The sequence below is a fragment of the Alligator mississippiensis genome, chromosome 6 (genome assembly GCF_030867095.1).
Source record: "Alligator mississippiensis isolate rAllMis1 chromosome 6, rAllMis1, whole genome shotgun sequence".
In the NCBI taxonomy this organism is placed as follows: Eukaryota; Metazoa; Chordata; order Crocodylia; family Alligatoridae; genus Alligator; species Alligator mississippiensis.
Window position 1 is genome coordinate 97843537 of NC_081829.1, and position 22583 is coordinate 97866119.

The 22583-nt window shown below is 40.8% G+C and overlaps 1 protein-coding gene across 3 annotated transcripts in view; it reads left to right on the plus strand.

Annotated features, from left to right (window-relative positions):
- CFAP43 (cilia and flagella associated protein 43) overlaps nt 1–22583 on the plus strand; it is a 61692-nt gene that overhangs the window by 25044 nt on the left and 14065 nt on the right. The window contains exons 12-26 of one of the 3 annotated variants that reach the window (XM_019485988.2): nt 101–249; nt 1815–1918; nt 3832–3972; nt 5359–5528; nt 8928–9080; nt 9604–9734; nt 11160–11325; nt 12067–12174; nt 13790–13867; nt 15528–15653; nt 16340–16444; nt 17226–17342; nt 17976–18188; nt 20235–20441; nt 21875–21964. In XM_019485988.2, the coding sequence (XP_019341533.1) occupies nt 101–249; nt 1815–1918; nt 3832–3972; nt 5359–5528; nt 8928–9080; nt 9604–9734; nt 11160–11325; nt 12067–12174; nt 13790–13867; nt 15528–15653; nt 16340–16444; nt 17226–17342; nt 17976–18188; nt 20235–20441; nt 21875–21964 (2058 nt within the window). The remainder of the gene's footprint in view (nt 1–100; nt 250–1814; nt 1919–3831; nt 3973–5358; nt 5529–8927; nt 9081–9603; nt 9735–11159; nt 11326–12066; nt 12175–13789; nt 13868–15527; nt 15654–16339; nt 16445–17225; nt 17343–17975; nt 18189–20234; nt 20442–21874; nt 21965–22583) is intronic. The other 2 variants (XM_019485989.2, XM_059730196.1) reach the window with 2 other exon arrangements.

Genomic DNA, 22583 nt, shown 5'->3' on the forward strand with positions numbered 1-22583 from the left:
TTTTTAATTTGAGAAAATTTGTGTAGCAAAGCAGGTTATATACTAAAATGCCATCTCATGCAATTGTGGAGATGCTTAATATTTTTTACTGTCCAACTAGGCAACTGCTTTGGTTTGCTGCCCCTCCTCACACACTGTTGCTGTAGGCACCAAAACGGGTCATGTCCATTTCATTGATGCTACCAAAGTAAACACCCCACGGGTGGTTCACCGAGTTCTTCTTACCCACTTTCCTGTGCTCTGTTTGAAGTAAGTATGTAATGGCAAAGTGCAGGGAAAGTTGCGACTCTGAGTCTGTCAAGAGATGTGTGAACACAAGTGACACATTGTGGAATGAATTCATGGTAAGAATAAGGTATAACAATATTACTTTGCTAGAATATTCTCCTCTGTAGGATCCAAAAGTGGTTTAAACTGGAGTCGACCAGGAAATGTAAGCCCATGGAAATGTTTAAGATATTGAAGAAATTTTCTGTTCCAAAATAGGATAAAAAGTTGAAATATTTCACAAGCACCAAATCTGAATGTTTTAAGTTAATCAAAACAGTTTTTTTCAGTGTCTATTCTTATTGTTTCTATAATTATATTAAATTTCAAAATGAAAAACTGTTTCAGACAAGAAAAATTAGAACGATTCATTCAGAAAATGTCAAAGCGATCTATTTTAAACCATTTCAAAACTTTTAGCAGCATCTGTTTCAACAGATTTCCTGAGACCCTTTTCTATTCAGAGTGTGGGTTTTGACAGAGTAGCATTTTTGCCAAAAACCTTTTATCAAAAAATTCTCAAGCAATCTTTTTATAACAACAAAAAGATAGGAATCACTTCTTTTGAATTTGGCCACTTTTCTAGTTCAAAGTGAATTACTCGGATAACTGATGCATAGCACATTACACAGCAGTAGTGAAGAGAGACTTTGACTGAGAACAATGAGATAAACCCATATTTGATGAAAAATTTTACAGGGAGCAATTAAGGTATTGATTTATAAGCTCCTTTCTGACAGATCAATCATGCATTGTAATTGCATAGAAATCATGGTATCTATTATTAGAGGGAGATGGGCTAAAACAATCTGAGATGATTTTTAAATTTAAGGTTCCAATGAATCAAGCAATTTTAAACCTACTGCTTAAACCTCCGAGCCATTGCTTTTCCCATGATGCATGTCAATTATTTACTATTTATTATTTTCTTAACATTTCACAAATGTACTGGTTTCTATAGAAGTAGCTGTAGCGATCCATTAGTTAGAAGCCTCATTTTGATATTGGTGATTTTAAATAAATGTAAACATTTGGATAAGGACCAGCGGAGATGATAATTATCAATCTACAATATTTTTATAAATAGAATTCATATTGAATCTGTTAAACATTAATAAAACAACCTATCATTTGAGAAGTTGGATGTTATCCTTTTGCATTATCACAGATAAATTATTAATAAAACAAACGGAGAGATTCATATAATAAAGTCTGAAGTGGCAGACTGAGAGGAATGAGAGATTTAATTATGTAGCTAAAAAGCTGCTCTATTACATTTCTAGCTTTAGATCAAAAGCCCACTAAAGTAAATGGAAAGACTGTAACTTCAGTGGGCTTTTGATCAGTCCACGCTGTGTAAATCCTATGGCTAGATCTCAGTTACATCTAAGCATCCGAGTAAAATGTGCACAGGTATGGTGGTGTAACTGAAAGCAGAATTAGGCCCTATGAATTACTGAATTGCTGAATTGTTTTGTGGGTAATCTGTATTTAATCACACGCAGACAAAAAAATGTTTTAAGCACATTGACTCTTTTTTTATCTAGTTATGATGAGGGTGGTCAATATCTCATTGCTGGAGCTGCAGAAGGACATATCTTTATTTTAGACGCCCGGCCCTCAAAATTATTTCAGGTTCTTGGATACCTAGGTAATATATGTAAGAGTGTTCACTCTTTTGTACTTTCTGCATTTGGCATTAGAATACTTTTGAATGGTGACACAGTTGATTTCTAAATGTTTTTCTTTAACAAATGATGTTAATTAGAAACCAAAGTTTTTAATACTGGGAGAGAATGGCTGTGAAGGGTGGCAGCCTTGGAGGCTGTCTAGGTTATATCTATTTTTTCCCAAGTAAATGCTGGTGCTGCCTTGGGATTCAGACATATAAATATATTTGCTGCCAAGACTCAGCCCTTCTCCTTTATTTCTTTTTTTTTCCCTTTGGGGGTGGGGAGTTCACTGTAAAGTTGTCATTCAAACCTGGTTCATATCTAGAATTTGGTCTGGCACCAATTTTTTTCTTTCAATTTTGCTGAAGGCAGCACCAGTACTATTTCCTCATTATGGGCCAGACAAGCCATTGGAAGAAAAATAAATCATTTGATCTATCTTTCTGCCCAAGAAAGTGAAAATGTTGCCAGAACTCCTCAAGGTCCACTCTGAGAGGGGCTGAGATTGATGTTGAGTTTTACTACTCTATGTCCCATTAACAGAGTACTGTCACAAAGCTCCATCACACGGACCTAATCTGGGGACCGTTAGGTCTGTCAGTTTTGCTGATCAGTATTAAAGAAGACAAAATGATACAACTGCAGGCTTCTTAACTGGTTACAAGGATCCTTCTGAGAGAGAAAAATGATGTAACATATTAATAACTAATTTTTGACAGGCAGTATCGGGGCAGATGTAGAAGTGCAGCAGTTGGGTCACACCCCCCTTCTGCCACCACCACCACTGCTGCTCCAAATGACCCAGGCTTAGCAAAGGAGTAGCATTGGCAATGCGCAGGGTCCTCCTTCCAGCATCTGCTCCCTGCCCACTCCTCTGCTGGAGGTGTAACCCACTGGCTTAAAGGATGACCTTCTGCTCTGCCACTGCCCCTGTCCCTAACTGACACAGGCAGGAAGGGATCTCCAGGGCTCCTCAGGCATTGCTCTGCAGGAAGCAGCTGTGCAGGGAGCTGGGCTAACCAAGGGACAGCAGCAATAGTACCCAGGTTCCTCCTCCAAGTGCCTGCTCTCATCCAGCAGGGGACATTGCTGGTGGGGGCCAGTGGGGAGCAGGTGCTGGAAGGAGGAACCTGCATGCTACTGCCTCTGTCTCCAGCTGATCCCAGCACCCCACACAGCCACTCTCAACAGCCCACAGTTTGAGAAACCCTGGATCCCCCTTCCCACTCCTGGGAGCATCAGGGGGTGGGGGTGGTTGTCTCCGTCCCCACTTTGCACACTGGTCCCCTGCCCAGTTCTCCCTGGGGCTCCAGCTGTGCCTAACCCCCACCTCCTCATGTTCTGAGGGGCAGTGTGCCATACCCCCCTTTAGTAAATGCTGGATCCACCATGGGTAGTATGTATCCTTGTCTTAACTCGGAGCCTAAAATATGTTGTTTTATTGTTTGAATTCCATGGTCATATTTGGATGTATGGATCTTCATTGATTGCAACATCCCTGAGAATTAGACTTGGTGTGCAATGGCATAAAGTGACTGCTTCCCAAATTTGCATGGTTATGGTTCTAAATAACTGGCAGATATTTTCCAGCTGGATCAGAGCCCTGCTAGGCTTTTACCCAGTCCTGTTCAGAGTAGCCAGTACTGAAATTTGAGGTGGTTTAGCCTCATTAAAGGAACTCCTGTTTCAAAATTTCCTAGAGCATAAAAAACCTGATATTCCAGAGGTGCTGAGCATCTGCAGTCCCGATGACTTCATCTGCAGATCTGAGCATTCAGCACCTTTGCAAATCAGGCTGTTAAGTGTTCCTATTCTGTTTTATATGGTTCCCCAATGGGAACAAATTTCATGCAGTGAACTAATTTAAGTGTTGGTCTCCATCTGCTTTCAGTGTTGAGCAGTGAAGTCCTTGGCCTTTCTACAGTTTATGATAAGGACACTGAATTAGTTGAGGTGATGGCACTTCTTTGTCCTGCAGATATCAGAAGAGCAAGACTGGAAATCTTTTGTCTGCCATCAACACTCACAATAGGTAAATGAAATGCATCTTTTCTATGGTGTTCCTTTCAAACTTGCACATGCTACTGCAGTCCCTTGCACAAAGGGCTACCAGTCTAATTAGTTTTATCTACTATATGCATCATCCTGCTACAGGATTTCTAATAAGATTGTCTGGAGATTTCCCTAAATCGCATGATTCATGATGAATTGAGGAGACAAGAAAGACAATAAGTAGGGAGAGAAGAGAGGGAGAGGTAATTTATCTCTGGTATCATAATGCCACCACCAAACAATTATTATTTTTAATTGTGTTCACTATGGTAGTGCCCAAGGGTCCGCCACAAATGGAGACCTGTCTCACTAGGCACTATACAAACACATAACACAGAACAGCAGATCTGGGCAGCAAAAAGAGACGAAGATGGGAAAGAAGAATTACTGTTATCCCACCAGATTTACAGTGGATTACTAGGGACCATCTACATTATTACAGGAAACATTAGAAGTTAATATATAATGTATAATAATGACTTTCTGTCTATCCATAGATCCACTGGAGTACACAAAAAGCAATGTTTTTAAAAGCATTTAAACTTAAGGCTATTACAGCAAAAGCACTGAAAAAACGTACAGTATTAGAAAAAGGAGGGAGTTAGAATTGACTTTAAAGGCAAACCCTATTTCTTTTTCATTCAATAGATTTCTAATGAGGCTGCTGGTAAAGTCTTGGCATACACTATCAGAATTGGGGAGGCATCTCTACTTCATATGGGTAGACATGTAGTCCTGTTATTCCTTCAGTGGGGAGTTAGTACACAGCTTTTGTGCCCCTGGTGGTGAATTCCACTTTGCTCTGCAGAACTGCACAGTTCTCCCATTCATTCCAGTGGGCAGCTCTCAGACATCTCCAGAAGCAGAGCCTCTGTTACACAGCTGATGCATGTCTCCATTCATTCCCATAGGGAATTTTAACCATGCTACGATGGCTCTGTCCGCTTGGAATTCTGTTTCCGTCTTACTATGCCTGTGTAAGACATGTACATCTTAACGGGACTTACTTGTTCTCCCTTTTTTTGCCTGGATGCTTTCTCTCTCAGCTGTTTTGTTGCCTAGGGACAACAGATAGGTTAGTACTCTGTCTGGTTTGTGGATTAAAACGCTGTTTTGTGATGTGGGAGCTCAGGGGCAGGTGTTCCCCAGTCACCCCTGTCCTGGACAGGTGCAGTGTAGATAAACTAGCAGAGACAATGTTAAAACTGGAAATCCTGGCTCCCAGCCCTCTGCTTGGAGTATTAGATAATGCTTCCCCCTGCTGAGATTAGCTGGCTTTCATAACCACTATTTTCTTTTAAAGGAGGAAGTAGCTACTCTATTGATAGTATCTCGCTTCCAGTTTTTATCTCTTTTAATCCTATAGATAATGATGAGTGTGTTGATGAAAGAGGCCTGCTAAAAGAGAACATCATTCAGAAGCAGCAGTACGAACTGGATTACCCACTGAGCTCGGCAGTCAGGCAGAAGGATGGCACCATATATGGCTACTGTAGCCATGCACCTTTCATCTGTAAATACAATCTTGCCAGCAAGGTATGTTTCTCATGTCATTTTTTGGGTAGTGATAAAATACTGTTATCTTCCAGTGAAAGCAATGGGTGAAGTGAATGGAATAGCAAATAAGCAAAATCCGTGCCTTCTACTGCATAAACTATTCAAATTGCATCATTCTTTGCTACCTTCAGGTAACAGGTCAATCCTTTGTGGTAGCCTATGTGGTGCTTACTGCAGTAGTTCAGCCTGAGAGAAATGCATCGCAGGCTATCACCTTCCCAGAGAGATCTGTGTTGTGTATGTTTTAAACAGTACATACTGTACCTGCATTATAACTGACACCTGATTTTTAAAATGTATTTATTTTGAATATCAGTTCTTTCTCAAGACCAAGACATTGTCCCTTTTTAGTCTTTGGATGCTGAGGAATCATACTGCTCTCCTCATTTCTTTCCTAAAACAATCTGCATAGTTTTAGTCTGGCTCAATCTCAGCTAGTTCTGAATAATTTCAGGGGCAGGCAGTTATTTTGGGCAGAGGGCCACTTAATGAGTTTCAGAAAGCCATTGAGAGCTGCATGACAGGCAGCCCAGGGCAGATTAATATTAATTTTCTACATTTTATAGGGGCCCCGTGGGCCGGATAGAATGGCCTAGCAGGCTGCATCCGGCCCCCGGGCCACATTTTGCCCACCCCTGAATTAGATTAATAGAAAATTAGGGTTGGCACCTCAGGAGGCCATCTAGTCCAACTCCCTGCTAAATCAGCACCAGCCCAAGTAGATCATTTTAGCCAGGGCTTTGTCAAGCCAGACTTCAAAAACCTCCAAGGATGGAGATTCCACCACCTCTCTAGGTAACCCATTCCAGTGCTTCATCACCCTCCTAGTGAGAAAGTTCCTCCTAATAGCCAACATAAACTTCCCTTGCTGAAACTTGAGCCCATTGCTCCTCGTTCTGTCATCTGCTCCCACTGAGAACAGTCCAGCTCCATCCTCTTTTGAACCACCCTTCAGGAGTTGAAGGCTCAATCTCAATCTTCTCTTCTCTCAACTAAATAAGCTCAGTTCCCTTAGGCTCTCTTCATCAGTCATGTGCCCCAGCTCCCTTGGCATTTTCATTGTCCTCTGCTGGACTTTTTTCAACTTGTCCACATCATTTGTATGGGGGGGAGGGGGGGCACTATACAACTCCAGATGTGGCCTCACCAGTACAGAGTAGAGGGGAATAGTTACTTCCCTTGATCTGTGGGCAATACTCCTACTAATGCAGCCCAGTATTCTGTTAGCCTTCTTGGTAACAAGGGCACACCACTGGCTCATATTCAGCTTATTATCCACTGTGACTCTGAGGTCTTTTTCTGCAGAGCTGCTGCCCAGCCGGTTAGCCCCCAGCCTGTACTAATACATGGTATTGTTCTGTCCTAAGTGCAGGACTTTGCACTTGTCCTTATTGAACCTCATGAGATTTCTTTTGGCCCAATCCTCCAATTGGTCTAGGTTTCTCTGAATCCTAGCCTCTCCAGCTAATCTCCCAGTCTCCCCAACTTTAAGTTATCTACATATTTGCTGACGGTGCACTCTATGCCACCTTCCAGGTCATTGATGTAGACATTGAACAAAACCAGCCCCTGGGGCACTCTACTTGATACCTGCTGCAAACTAGACCTCAAGCTATTGATCACTACTCATTGAGCCTGACAATCCAGCCAGCTTTCTATTCACTTTACAGTCAATTCATCCAACCCATACTTCCTCAGCTTGCTTGCAAGAATACTGTGGAGACCATATCAAAAGCTTTGCTAAAGTAAAGGTATATCATGTCCACTGCTTTCGTCGAATCTACGGAGCCAGTTATCTCATCATAAAAGGCAATCAAGTTGGTCAGGCTTGACTTGCCCTTGGTGAATCCATGCTGACTGTTCCTGATCCCCTTTTTCTCTTCCAAGTGCTCAGAAATGGATTCCTTGAGGACCTGCTCCATGATTTTTCCAGGGACTGAGGTGAGGCTGACTGGTCTGTAGTTCCCTGGATCCTCCTTTTTCCTTGTCTTAAAGATGGGCACTATATTTGCCCTTTTCCAGCCTTCTGGGACCTTCCCCAGTTGCCACAAGTTTTCAGAGATAATGGCCAGTAGCTCTGCAATCACATCATCCAACTCCGCCAGGGCCATCTAATGCATTGAATCTATCCCCATGGATTTGTATACGTTCAGCTTGTCTAAATAGGCCCTAACCTGTTCTTTCACCACCGAGATCTGCTCACCTGTCCCCAAACTGGTGCTGCCCAGCACAGTAGTCTGGGAACTGACCTCGCTTGTGAAGACCGAGGTAAAAATGGCATTAAACACTTCAGCCTTTTCCTCATCATCTGTCACTAGGTTGCCTCCCCCATTCAGTAAGGGACTCACCCTTTCCCTGACCTTCCTCTTGTTACTGACATACTTGCAGAAACCCTTCTTGTTACCCTTTATATCCCTTGCTAGCTACAACTCCAATTGCATTTTGGCCTTCCTAACTTCATCCCTACATGCCCGAGCAATATTCTTATACTGATTACTAATGACCTAGTCATCTGTCCAAGCTTCCACTTCTTGTAAGCTTCCATTTTTGTGTTTAAGCTCACCAAAGAGTTATCTAAGCCAAGCTGGTCATCTGTCATACTTGCTATTCTTCCTGCACATCAGGATGATTTGTTCCTGTGCCCACAGTAAGGTTTCTTTAAAATACAATCAGTTTTCCTTGACTCCTTTCCCCCTCAAAGAGGCCTCCCAGGGGATCCTGCCAGAGTCTGCTTTTCTGAAGTCCAGGGTCCATACTCTATTGCTCTCCTTTCTTCCCTTTGTCAGGATCCTGGACTCTTATTTAGTTTCAGTGTAAAGGTGCCTATCCAGGTCTCTAGCTATGTGCCACAAATGAGAATAATTCAATAATTTCTCCAATTCAGAAAATCAGACAGAAAAGAAAATGGGGACTTTTCCCACACAAAGATAACACCCCTCCAATCAAAACTCTAGCCATCATTTCCCCCACACCTATCCAAACACCTGGGAAGAAAGAGATGGACTCCTGTGAACTATGTCCTGGCAGGCTAACAGATTCGCATTACTGTAAACCAAATAAAAAGCTCATTTCCAAAGTTGAGGGCTTCTGAGAAGAAAAGCTTGCAAGTAGCCTCTCCCTGTCTGAGCGATGAGGTTTCAAGTCGGGTGTCTCCTGTGATCACAGTTCCTAAAACATCCAGTATAGGCCTTTTGGTAATGACAGAGGATGAGAACTGTATCACAATACCAGTTTTTCTCAACCCCTAGCTTATACCTTTTGCAAAACCCTTCACGTTGCAATAAGCTGCTTGTCATTATTGTCATTCAGTTTTACCTGGCTTGCTGTTTGTATTTCTGCCATCTGATTTGTTGTCTGATATTTTTGTATCATTGACAGAAAATCTTGAAAGACCCAACAGTTGTTTTCTCGGAGGAAAGGATACAAAGCAATCAGTCTGGACGAGGGTTCCTCTCTTTGTCGCCCAACAACCGGTGGTTGGCCTCAGTGGCGGAGGATGGAGTTTTGTTTATCCGTGATGCTGCTACTTTGGTAGGCATCAACACATTGCACCTGTATTGATTAGAGCGGCGGAGAAATGTTAACAGCTCTCCTGCTAAACTGCATGGAATCAATTAATGAAAGCAAATGTAAAATCTTACAGAGAAATGTGTGCTGAGTTTGAAGAACAAAAAGGAAATGGGATTATGTATGTGACAAATGTGACTTTTTTTTGTGCCAGTCTTTTGTTTTCAGAAGTTGTCTATGATCACTTCCTGCTTACATTTTTACGCAGTAAGTTACTGGATAGATAATGTTGCTACTCATCTGAAGAATCAGCCTACTGCTTCCATCCCAACAGCTTACCTCAAAGCTGTAGTCAAAACTCAGTCAAATGTTTAAACCCACATGTTCTGCTATGGTGTGTGGCTCTTAGTGACATTCTGGATAAAGGTTTATTCTAAAACAGAGGAGCATGTTAGATGAGGAAGCACAGCAATATAATTTTAGAGAAAAGCTTTTCAATAACAATCTGTTTGCTCCTGACATGATAATGCACCTGTAACTCTTCCAGGAAACATTTGCTCAGGCACATTGCCATTCATATCAGGGAGGTGGAATCAGATCCTTGGCATTTTCAAAGGATGGCCAGTCCATGCTCATCAATGGTGTAGAGGACGGTGCCCTTGTGTGTCTGAAATGGAAGTACGTATAAGGCGATAGAAAATACTGATAGTGTAAATACTAGTGACTAGACAAGCTAATCTCTGCATTCAATTAAATGCCTTTAGTAGAATCTGTTTCATTATGTGACAGTTTTATTATCTTTTGTACAATTGAATACTGTAATATACAATCTGGAACAGCAGGTTTGAGTTACCAAACTTGAATGCTCAGCAGACAGCTGACATCACCTGAGTAAGCTGATCAGTCTTGCTATGCCTACAGTTCAGGCTTATGTCTACCTTCGAGATTAGTTATATAGAGCACTGTAAGGATAAAATGTAAAACCCTGGAGAAGGCAGATGTTTGTAGAATAAAAAAGCTAAACACTTAAAAAGGAAAACAAGATAAGGAAATAAATTATTGACCTTAGGCTACCTGAAGGTATTCTGGAATTAGTATGAGTGCACTGTTAGCAGTTACATTTTTAAATATCAGTATTCATATCTAATCATGACATACTCATTCTGTCCAGTGCTGCAGTTTAATCATTTTATTAGCATTAAAGCAATTAAAATATATATTTCAGGAAGGACCAAAATATTTCACTGGTTCTTGGTCTTTTGTAGGGCATGACTGCAGGTCAATCAAATCAAGGATCCCTCTCCCAACCAGTTATAGGAAAGGGAGAGTAGTTTTAACCCATAGGAATCTTCTCTGTACTGAGAACTTGTGCTATAGCTGAACTGAAGTGTCTGTTTGCAGTAATCTGTGGTTGCAACTGTGATGTAGAAAGTGATGTGATGGTATTGAAAGGTTACAATTAAAAGTTTGGGGTTGAAATGTACCTCAAAACAGGGAACCTACTCGTACTCCTAATGAATGCATTTAAGACCTGTGCATAGGAATCACGTTGAGATCGCTGTACTACGTGAGTACTACGCACACAAGCTCCCTAATAGCCCCAAATTAGTCAGAAGCCCACTAGATTCATATTTATATGGACACACAAAAATCCTGTGCGGCACTGCAAAGCCTCAGCCACAGGGAGAGACCACAGTGTCTCTTGAGAAATGAAGTCTTGTCATTGAAGCTGGCTCTTGAACAGAGCACTGCAGTATGAAGGATAAGGAATTATAACTGCTCAGGCAGATGCAGAGATTAGTGTTGACCCAACCTGAACCAAAATGTGTTTATTTGGGGAATATTAAAACATGATATTTTGATTTTTTTTTAATGTTGAAACAAAATGTTTGAAATTTTCAGGTTAAAATTGTTCAGACAAATGTCAATATTTTGACTTTTGTCCCAAGATGGATGGAAAAAATGGTGAAATATTGGATCTTCCTATGGAATAGAAACTCTGTTTTTACCAGATTAATGTATTGTAACAAGGGGTTTAAAGTTCTTCATTCTTTTGCATAATATACAGCAATAAACCATGTCCATTTCCCCCTTTTTTACCAGGATGGCTGGAGACGATGACATTAAGGAAGCTGATGAGTATTGGCAATCCACTCTTGCTGTTCTGAACAACTCCATATACAGTGAAAATAATGTTCTAAAATCTATGAGAGACTGGCATGTTGCTTCAAAATCCATTCTGCCGTCATCCTCTGAAAAGGGACACAAGGTGTTTAAACTTCATAAAAAATTGAAATACATAAAAGAAAATATTTTAAAAGAAATGAGGAAAAGGTTTGATTATGTAAATACTTGAGGCAAAGCTTGATCCACCATTACAAAGAGGCAAAGGCAGCTATATCCTGAGCAAGGTCTCTGCCTCTAAACAAGCTAATAGGGAAGGAGGGGAGATCCCCTGAGGTTTGACCTATAATCAAAATTGAGTTCTTTATCCTCGAACAGAATTGTCATGAAAATGAGCACCATTTCTGGAAACAATGTGCTCACACATTCTCCAGTTATCTAGATCTGTTCAAATGTGCCATACACCATTGATTTTTATTAACAACATTTTTTCCACAAGAGGTGTAAAGTTGTGGCTTTTCTCCTAGCCAGAGTTTGAGAGGTGATGATGCAATACAAGTTTTTCCAATTCTGCACACAAAATCACATTGGAAGTCACTGGGATTATTTACCGTAGTAGTTGTTTGCTTTGCAGAATCAAGCCTGAACATAAGAGTTACTTAGTATCCATTCTGGCAAAAGATTCCTTAAGAATTTTTATTTACCCGAGTTCTTCAATTTGAAGTCTTATATTTCCTTTTGTTTCTCTGAACTCTCATATAGTTGAGATAATTTTCTATAAAAGGCTCAAAATGCATGAATAAATGTATGTGTGGAGTGTGTATTGTCTGCACCGGACATTGTAGACATGAATATGTAAACGTCTCTCAGAAATGTTTAATTTCAGGAAAAACTGCAGAGACAACCAAGTGTGGAGTTGACAGATGAAGATGAAAGCTTCATTAACTCAGTCAGCATCGGTGAAATGACATGGATGAAACAGAAAATACAGAAGGTGCTTTTATAGAACAGGGACTTGAATCAAGACAAAGGGTTTCAAAAGTGACAAGTGTTTTGTGAGAAGACTCAGTTTCTGGGTGCCAAACTTGACTGTCTTTCATGGTTTGATTTTTCAGACACAGCATGCTAAGTGTTTTGGAAAACCAAGTTGTTGGTTGAGCAACCCAACCAAAATCACTCACTGCTTTTTGAAACTCTTGGCTCATAACTGCAAGCTCCCTTGAACAGGAGCTACCCATTTGCTCTGTGTTTGAGCACTACCATCCATAATGGTTACATGACTTTGACAACTGGAGCCATCTGGCAGGAAAATATGCTTGCTGCACAATCTCATAAAGCCATTTTTTAAAATACCACATATACAAATCAATAGCAAACCAGCCAATTGAATCCCCTTGTTCACATGGGTCATTCAAAATTCCACAGCATTGTTAAATCAGTCTTCAGGATTTTGATGTAAAATTTAAGAGATCCTGGAGGTATAGCAGGCCAAGGCTGAGGGGACACTCACAATGTGACTGAAGGATCAAACTTTGGAAAACAAAAATGTCTCCCTAGCCTGAGCGTGGGAAGAGAGGAGATTGAGATCCATGTTCTTTAGAGCAACTGCTTTTATTGTTAGTACATATAATTTTCTAAAATGGTTCCGATATTAGCCATTACTATGTATACTGTCTGTGTTTGGGTTGGGACAAGGAAAGAAAGCAAAGGAAATGTCTGCATATATCATCGTCTTCCCTGGATGATCTTGGGAATGGCTGCCTGAGGCACCTGGGGGTAGAGCGCCTTCCTCACCTGTGTTGGTTAAAAACTTAAGAACCTCCAGGTCATCCCCATTCAGCTTCTATCAGGGCAGCTGTACACCACAAAATTGTGAATTCACTGTAAAGGAGAGTGGAAGAAACAAAATCCAGAATCACTGAGATTCAGGGGAATTGTAAAATTTCACCTGAAAGTTTAACAAGGAAGACTTTGGAGCCCATGGGTAGGTGGCAACAGGAGGAGAGTGCCATCTCACTGCAGAGGCATTAAACTCTATCCATCCACTCCTCTTCTGTGCCCATCAACCCCCAAAATGAGGTGATGAAGACACCGGGGGGTCACTCCTGGCACCATGTACAAAACCTGTGTTTCTGGCATGCTCATTTCTGGGGTTGTGCTCATAGTAGAGGTGAGCAAGACGTATTGCTTCAGCAGTGAGACTGCTCCTTACCCCCACAGTTCAAAGTCTCCATCTCTTCCTGAATCAGTACCACCTGTTCTTTTCCTTTTCTTTTTAATTAGCCCAAATGAAATGTGTAGCAACAAAACTTTGAATTTGTAAATATAACCTCCACTTTGGAGAGCTCTTGTAGGTGGTTTTGCCGAGTCTTTGTTCCTCTGAGCAAGCCTGTAGGCTTCAGAAGGAAGATTCCTGGGAATAAGAATTTGGGGCTTGGGCCCACAAAGGTACTTGTGGGGCAGTATCATTTGTTGTTTCAATTAATAACCCCTTTGGGGATTTTTACTCAGTTTGTTTTCCCTGCCAGTAATGTTAGTTTTACTCAATTCTTCTTTTTTATTATCCCCATCTATTTTCATCCTTCAGTAACATATTTATTATATGTCAGGCTATCGAAGAAGAGACCAAGAAGTTTGCTGACAAGAAAAAAGAGCTGAAAAAAGGAATTAAAAGCCTTCGTAAAACTGTGAGTGTTTGAAACCATTTACAAGTCACTCACACAGGGATATTGATTCGGGCTGCCAGCTTGAGTTTGATTAAACCTACCCCAGAGCTCTAGAGCTCTGGGCAAAGGGCAACTTATAGGTATACCGCTGATGGCGCATACCAGGAACCAGTTTGTAAGTCAGTCAGGTATCAAAGGGGCTCCTCATTCCTCCTTGTTCTAGAGAGAGCATTATTTGTGCCAGCTCTGTATCTTGTGCAGCCAAACTCCCAGTGCACCAGCCAGCTCCTGTTTGTTTGCCCACTGCATACATACTGATGTTGCTATACTCGTGGACTGCTGCCAACAGGGGAATAAGGTAGTGCCTTAGAATTGGTCTCACTTTGATTCACTAGTGTATATGTGCACCATTCTACTTGCCTTTTCACTGCAAGGACTGTAGAGCACTAAAATACAAATGCCCATAGAGACTGAAAAGAGAACTAAGCTCACAAAGAAGGCCCCTACCTGGCAATGTTATCTTGGAAGTGTATACCTCCCTTCACGTCTCCTTGAAGTATGAGAGTGTTGAAGATACTGGAAACTTAGTGCCTTTCAGAGACTGGGATCAATATGATCATCCTGACATATGTTGGTCTTGAACTGTCAAATAGCATAGGCCCTAATTATACCAAGTTAAAGGAGAAGAGAGTTACCATGCATGAGTTGTTCCAAAAGTAATTGTTTTGTGTGTCAGCTCTTACTTATGCAGGAAGTGGAAGCAGTACTGGGGCACTCAAGGTATGAAGAGGTTTTCTAATTGCCCTGTTAATTCTGTATAGTTTGTTCTTCTGTCCATGATGTAGCTTTTTGATCCTGAATCACTAGTACCACAATCTGCCTTTTACAGAAGTGGCTTGCAGAAAGTCACGGAATAAGTCATTTTCCTGGTTAAGCTTCTGTTTCGCGTGGATAGGAACAGAGCCGTGAAACTGTTACTGTGGAACAGTGAACAGGTAGTAAGTGTCCCCGTTTTTAACTTGACATAACTTGTTCATACCCTTAGCAAAGGTTTTTCACTTTTTAAATAGGTTACATTTTGGGACATTTTTGGGTCATTTTTACAGTGTCTATGAATAGAAATTTATTGTTAATCACATTTACACACGTAGCATTAGTGTAACATAATGAAACAATTTCCTCTACAGAAAGATAGCAAACTTATACTCATATTATGGAAGGTATTTGACTTATATCAATTAAGACTTAGGGGAGCTGGACTGCATAAGCTCGTGAGGTCCCTTCCCATTCTACTTTATGATCTTATAAATGCAACCCTATTTTCCTATGATCTTATAAATTCAGAGAGGCCCCAGGGTAGAGAGGAGAACTAAGACAACCATACAAAAGTACAAACAGAGGACTAAGAATGCTATATAATGTATCATTATTCTTAAAAGAAAACCAGCTACTAATTTAAAACATCGCAACCAAATCAGCTTAAAAAGAGAAGAGGAAAAAGTCACATACCCCTAAACCCCTATCTTTATACAAGGCCTTCACCCAGAAATCCTGAAATTCACATGAAGGCAAGTAAAAATCTGGTAATTTACTGAACCTCTTTTCTCTGACAAGCATTTCTCCTATTTTTGTAAATAATAACTTTTACGCCTTGCATTTCTTTAAAAAAAAAAAAAAAAAGATTCAGGAAATGATGCATGAAAATGAACAAGTGCCTGAGATTGAGAAACTAGATCAGCAGGAGTTCAATCTGGATGCAGAAGAACAAGAAAGGCTGCAACTGGAGAGTGAACAGGAAGTGGCCAGGGTAGGTTAAATAAGATGGAAAAGTTTAAATTGATAAAAGTGAAATAAAGGGAAGGAATAATAAGAAAAGAGCAAAAACATTTGCGATACATTAAGTTGAGAAGCAGTTCAAATGTGATTGAATACCATTAAAATATTATCAGTTGGAGTTATCTCACTAGAATGAATTTGGTTGATTACTTATGAATGTTCATCAGTGGACTAGAGGGTCATAGTTCTGTGTGGAGCACCTGCAGAGCAACTACATTTTGTCATCCTTATTTATTGTACTAAATACAATTATTCTTCCTCAAGTGGTTGTCCATACATATTCCAGGGCAGCTGAGCATATCCCAGTGTACACAAGTTCAAGTTCCTTTTGGATAGTGTCTATGGGAGCTGCACCTGAGCTCTGTGAGCCCTCACAACCACCATTACTGAGGGTGATAGGTGTCCCTTATGGAACCTTCTCTGGATTGTCTGTCCATATCCCTGTGGTCCATCCGCAGGAGAGACTGGCTGGAACACATGTCTCAACAAGCCGAAGATGGCAAAGTCTACATTCAACTTCTGTACTCTCCACCTTTGTTCCCCTTTTGTAGTATGCAGAGCAGGAGCATGTGTTATGTCTGTGGGATTTTGTTGGGGGGACCCACTGAAAACTGCTTTATTTTACATCCCCTCCTTGTTTTCCTATATACCTTAAAGGTAAGGAAGGAGATTGAGATGGAGAATCTTGCCAACTGCTATTTGCGTGATGTTCTCAAGCAGCAGTGCTGGGACTCCATGTCTGTCAAAGGACGTGCAATTAAGGTAACTTCTACCACCACTTCATCTCCTGCTTTTCCCAACAATAGTTTGAGTCCTGAAAGTACGGGAGCTCAGTATGGAGAAAAGTTACTACAATTCTGGCTTGCAGAGTGTCTGGGAAAGAAGTTGTTGCTTCGCAAAGCACATATGAGCCTTTCATTTAGCGACCTGAGCTTGGAACCCTGATAGCTCTGAGTTCAAGGGAAATGTTTCTTTCTGATAAAAAGCATCCGTGTAATACCATGCTGTTACAAAATCCTTTCATTCAGAGTTTCTCACGTAAGTGTTGGTCATCTGATGACGTGAGCTTGATTTTATGAGAGCTTGTGCTCTCTCTCTATATATATATTTGTTTTAGTTAGCCCCTAAAGGTGCATATTGGCCTTTCCTTCAGGTTAGTATTTACCAAAGCAAAAATCTATTATATTTCTAAATGCAGCTAGTGTAACTACTACTGCACAAAAACACAAGGAAGGGAGTGTCAGAAACACTCAGAAAGACCCCAAGGATAATGCCAGCCTCAATCCTATACCCTAATTTCAGTAAGGTGGACAAGATCATGCACTCAGAAAAGCTTTTCCTTCTTTTAAATGTCCAAATATTTAAAATAAAGTATCTGATAACATCTGAAGACCTTACAATATTGTCCTATTCATGATTATTCCTCAGTTTTATTCATAACAATAAAGGGACTTACTGTAGCCATTTATTGTCTAGGTACAGAACAATCAGGTGGCCAATGTTTAAGTATAACTTTTTATTTAATTCCCTCCCATTCCACAAGTGCTTCCATGCAGCTTATGAGGTAAAGAATTATCCTATGAAGGAACGTGGTAAAGAAGAGCTGGAGACTTTGGAGAAGGTCCTGCAGTTAAAGAAGATTGAGTGTGCTGATCTTAAGGTACAATGTTCAACAATTCCTGCACTGTAGAAGTGTATTTTAGCATGGGGTCTTCTCCACAGATATCTTAGCCAGACTTAAGGACAAGGCTGTCAAACTTCTAAGCAGCCAGGGGCCACGTACCTCGTGGGCTGCAAGCCCTACAGGCTGTACCACTGAGGGTCACAGGCCTCTGGGCTCTACACCACTTGGATGACCCCCATTGCACCATGCACTCACACCCCCTCCCCGTGCTGCAGCAGGCACCTGCATGCTTCCCCCAACCCACCACACCAGTAACCCCATGGGGACTCCTGACCCCAGTGCTGCAGTGCATGCCTGCATGGCTCCCCAGTGCTACACCATGCACCTACATGGGTGCTCCCCACCAACACTGCACTGCACACTGCAGCCCTGACTTCAACCTGAGTGCCCTGCCCTATGCCAGTGACACTGCGTTGCACCCTGGCAGGGCTGCACCAGGGTAGGAAGGGAAAGCCTGAAGACTTCAGCTGCAACACTAGGAGGAGTGGCAGCCAGCTGGGAGCCCAGAGCCACAACTTAACGCCTTTAGGCCACCAGTTGAACAACCCTGCCTAAAGAGATAGGAGTATTAGTCTAAGTGATTAATCTACTGTGTTTTTGGATATTCAGATTCGGAAGGAGATTATTGAGTTTCAGCTTCCAACAGTATCATCAAAAGAGGAAGGAGAGAAAGTAGAAGAAGACGTGGTGGCTGATGAGACCACACCCATTGCCTTGATAGGGAGCCTGAGTAGTCAGTATGGTGGAGATACAGCTGTCCTGTATCCCCAAATGGATCTGCACACCCGAGAGCAGAAGATTAATCAGATAATTTTACTGCAGGTGATCTCTCCATAAAAATTCATTGCTGCGTTGATATTATTACACATACATGTTCTTGTCCAGTCAGAATTGTTGTTGGATTTTTTTCTCAGCAGTATACTTTCCTGTTAAGGGAAAGAAAGGATGAGCCCTTCCACAGTATCCCGTTCCTCTTGACTCACTGTTCTGTCCATGCTTAAAACCCTGTCTTCATCATTTAGTAAAAACATCAGTTGCTCTCCCTACCATCACGTCTATTGCTGCTATCACAGCCATTTTATAAAAATTAACAAAAGTTACAGAATAGTTTTGTGTCTGAGGATGTTCTGCCATGTGCCAGGTTGGAGTTGGTTAGAATACTGTACTGGGTTCAGCACATCCTCAGGGTAGCTGAGCCCTTCAACTTTGTCACCCAGAGCTGAGGGAAGCTAGAGCTCTTCAGTCACACAAGAAGTATAAAAACAGCAAATATCCCTGGGGTTTAAAATAAGTGGGGAAGAAACAGGGAATAGGCATCCCTTGCACCAGCCCTTCGAAGGAACAAGGCCTTTTCTGCTTCATATGGGCTTCCAAGATGCCGTTAGTATTTTTTTTAAGTTGGAAGTGATGCAGTGTCCTTGGTCCTTTGCTCCCTACATCAGTGCCATCACTACATTTCATGGGAGTAGAGCAAAGGTCCAGAATCCCTAAAATATTGGCATAAGTGTACCCCTGCACCTGTGCTGTGCTATGTAGCTCTCGGCACAGTCTGACACCCTGCCTGCAGGGAATCAAACTGCAGGATCTCAGGCATTGTTTATAATGTGTTTTTGGATCCTTTGTGCTGCAAAATGCCATATTAATGCAGAATATGGATAAACTCCCATTGTCATTTGGCACTGCAATAAGATGGGTTTCTTATGTATCCTGCATGCTACACTATGCATTTCTGTTTATTGAGGTTAATTTTCTATGAGGCTGAATTCAGCCTTGGAGCAGAGGTTGAGTAGCAGTGTGCAGTCAAACATCATTGCATTTTTTAACCTTGGCATTTGTATACCAAAAAGATTCAATGGAAGAGTGGTTCCAGTTCAGTCCACCCCGATAGATGAATCTGGCATGCTGTCATTAGAAAATAGTGGGTTTAACATGAATTATAGGAGTTTAGTAAATGAGTACAGCCATTTTCCCCCTTCCTGCCACATTTTATCTCATCTGCCCTATTACCAGTAGTGTCAGAAATAGGTTAAGCAATCATGCATACAGGTACTTATTGTGACACACATTGTAAGCAGGTAGACATCTTGAAAGATGGACTTTAATAACTTAATTCAACCCAGTCATATTTCATTCTCTTTAATAGACATAACAGAACAGATGCATGTTTTTCTTTTTCAATAATCCAATTCTCCTCATTGAAATCATTTAGACTAAAGAAAGAATATACCTATTTAGATTACAGACCTTATAAAATGATTATCTGGGCTCTGGTTTGTTTCACACGCTTGTATCTTGCCTTACTTATTAATTTCATTGGTACATTAAATATGTGCAGTATAATGCTGTTCCAGTCAGACAATCACATTGCCAGAACATTAAGATTGCAGAAGCAATCAAAATCCAAGAAATAATTAAATAAAGGTTGCCCACATGACCTTAATTCTGCTTCTTTGTATGTGGCATTATGATACCATCTTTAATTATATATTTTTCTTCAGGACAGCTACTTCATTCAGAGTTCATGCTACAAAGCAAAGTGTGACTAATTTTTTAATCTAATTGATATAGACTAAGAGAATGCTTTTTTCATAGGGAACTTTGGAAAACACAAAAAAGAAATGGCAGAAAAGAAATGGAATATTTCTAGGATAACAGAAGAAAGAGATAATAAAAGAGTTTGCCAGTCTGTCCTCCTTATTTTTTCACTCACATGCTTAACAGAACCAGAATTTTACCTTTAGGGATAGAAGAAGTTTACTAGTTTTCACACGTGTGCTTTGTTTTTCGTGTTGTGGTTGGTTGGTGAGCAGTATACAGGTGTGAAATAGAAACATAGCGCTGTCACCATTTCCTTGTATGGTATTTCAGGACATCATTTACAGAGTGAAAACTGCCTTTAACAAGGCATTTGACATAGTGGCTCGACAGAAGGAGCAGGAGATAGCAAGGGTCAAGGAAAGGAACCTGAGGATCCAGGAAATCTTAACACAGCTTGATCTCCAAGAGGAAGTCTGGGAACCGACTCTTACGGATGATGAGATACCAGAGCGTGTGCTCACTGTCCAGGATTCGGAGGTGCTGGAAAACACAGCTTTCTCTTTCATCGGCTGCTTATACAAACCTAGTTCTCTCCTTCTCCCTTTTCAAGCCAGCATAAAAAACTAACTATAAAACTGATGTGTCATATGTATGCAAATTCACTCTTTTTTCGTGCTTTGCCTTACCTTTTGGATTTTGATCTTTCCATGTGTTGGTGGAACATTCTGAATAATTCTGGATAGAGAGATGGAAAGACATCTGTAGCATCTGATACTTAAATTGCCAGTAGCAAAAGGTTCTACACTGGAACATGGGGCTGCCTGTGTGTCCACAGCATAGGTACCCATCCTCCGTATCCTGCTGCCATTCCCTCTGTAAGGGAATACCTCCACTGGTGTGAGAGAGGATAGTTTGGTTTCTCTGCTTATCTTTGTGTCCTGTGATGCAGGTATGGAAATGAGACAACTTATTTTGCAGATTTCTCAGAAGAGCCATTTATTGCTGCTGACTGATGGTGGATTGTGTTGGGAATTAGATTGAAAATCCCACACTCTTAATTTTTTACGTGTCAGTTTTTGCAATATGATCCCTTTCCTGGCAGTCACTTGCCTTCTGTACAGTATCTGAATTTATCCCGAAGGGGAAGAATTAATTGCTGCTTGTATCCTTCCACTCTAAGGCATCCATAACCTTGGTATCAGAACAGTGATAGTATAGTACCTCCAAATTCAGTCAGTATTTTATGTATCAACCGAGTTCCCAGCACATGCAGCTCTTTTCATCTGACCTGCTCTTTCCCTTCTGTTCTCTTTCTGGCTTCCTAATTTTCCTCCTACTCCTGCTCTCATTGCCTAATCCTCTGTTTTACGTCTTTCTCTAAAACACATGCCTCCTGGAAACACATACATCATTTTGTACCAAGTTTGTAGTATAGGTGATAAAACTTTTTTTTCTTCGCCAAATGTCGAACCTGCTCAAAACCTATTGATTTTTATATGTAAAACAAAATTTGAACTTGTTATCTGATGTACATATAGCGAAATAACTGATGACATAGATTCACAAGGAGCTTGAATCTGCAACAGAAGATATCAGTAAAGACCTGCAAGGAAAGGAATTATGTTAGCCATCTGGTCATAAATAATTTCTGGGCGGGAAATATACCAGTCTACACTGTTCCTATACTGCAAAACCCAGAGGTATAACATGTAAAATATGACCCTTAGCAGAAAAATAAGAAGAAATAATGCTTACTAGCTTAGAATGTGGATTTTGGTCATGTTAAGAAATCTGTGTATTAACAAGCAAGCAAATTTCCTTCCTGATGATTGTTACCATACGGCAGAGTTTAAAAGAAATTAAGCACTTTAGATCTTTATTGCTATGTTTTTCCAAAAGTTCATTGTCTGTTCTGCAAGTGAACTGTCTAGAGAAGAAAGCTGATTTGTCCTGTTTTTGTTCCTCCGCAGATTAAAGTGGAAAAATACCTAACCCCACAGCAGAGAGCAAAAGCAGAAATGATGGCTAAGCTTGAAATGCAAAGGCGTCTTGCTGCTCAGGTATGTTTTTGAAGTACCATCTTCTTTTATAATCCTTTGTGATCAGAACTATAGAGATCTTTTTAGGGCAAGTAAGGTTTCAGTTAGAGGTGCTCTTTAAAATATATACGCCTAGTGCTGGTGAACGGGGCTAGACTGACAGATTTAAGACAGCATATCATTTTAAAAACACATTATAACTCAACTAAAAGTTTTGAACTCCATGAAGTTACCAGATAAGATTCTCTGACTTGTATTCTGCTGGAGTCAGACTAGATGATCATAATGACCCCTTCTAGTTTTAAAAACTCTGAAACTATACAACTATGAAAGCCCTGAAGAAAGACTGGACCCTGGAACAAATATATGACACAGACGATGATGGGAGCTGCTTTCCTTCTGCTAACCCAGTGATTCTCAGCCAGGGTGCTGCAGCATGCCAGGGTGCCTTGAGATCCTTTCTGATCAGTTGTGGTCTTTCAGAGTTCTTTGCTACAAAAATTTACTCTTGTTATTTTTCTGTAGTCAAAAACAAGTGAAAATTAAGAGCTGGCATTTTCTGAATGGTGTCTTGAGTCTAAAAAGGTTGAAAACCACTGTGCTTATCCAACACCACCGTCACAGTAGTATTTGCTTTTCC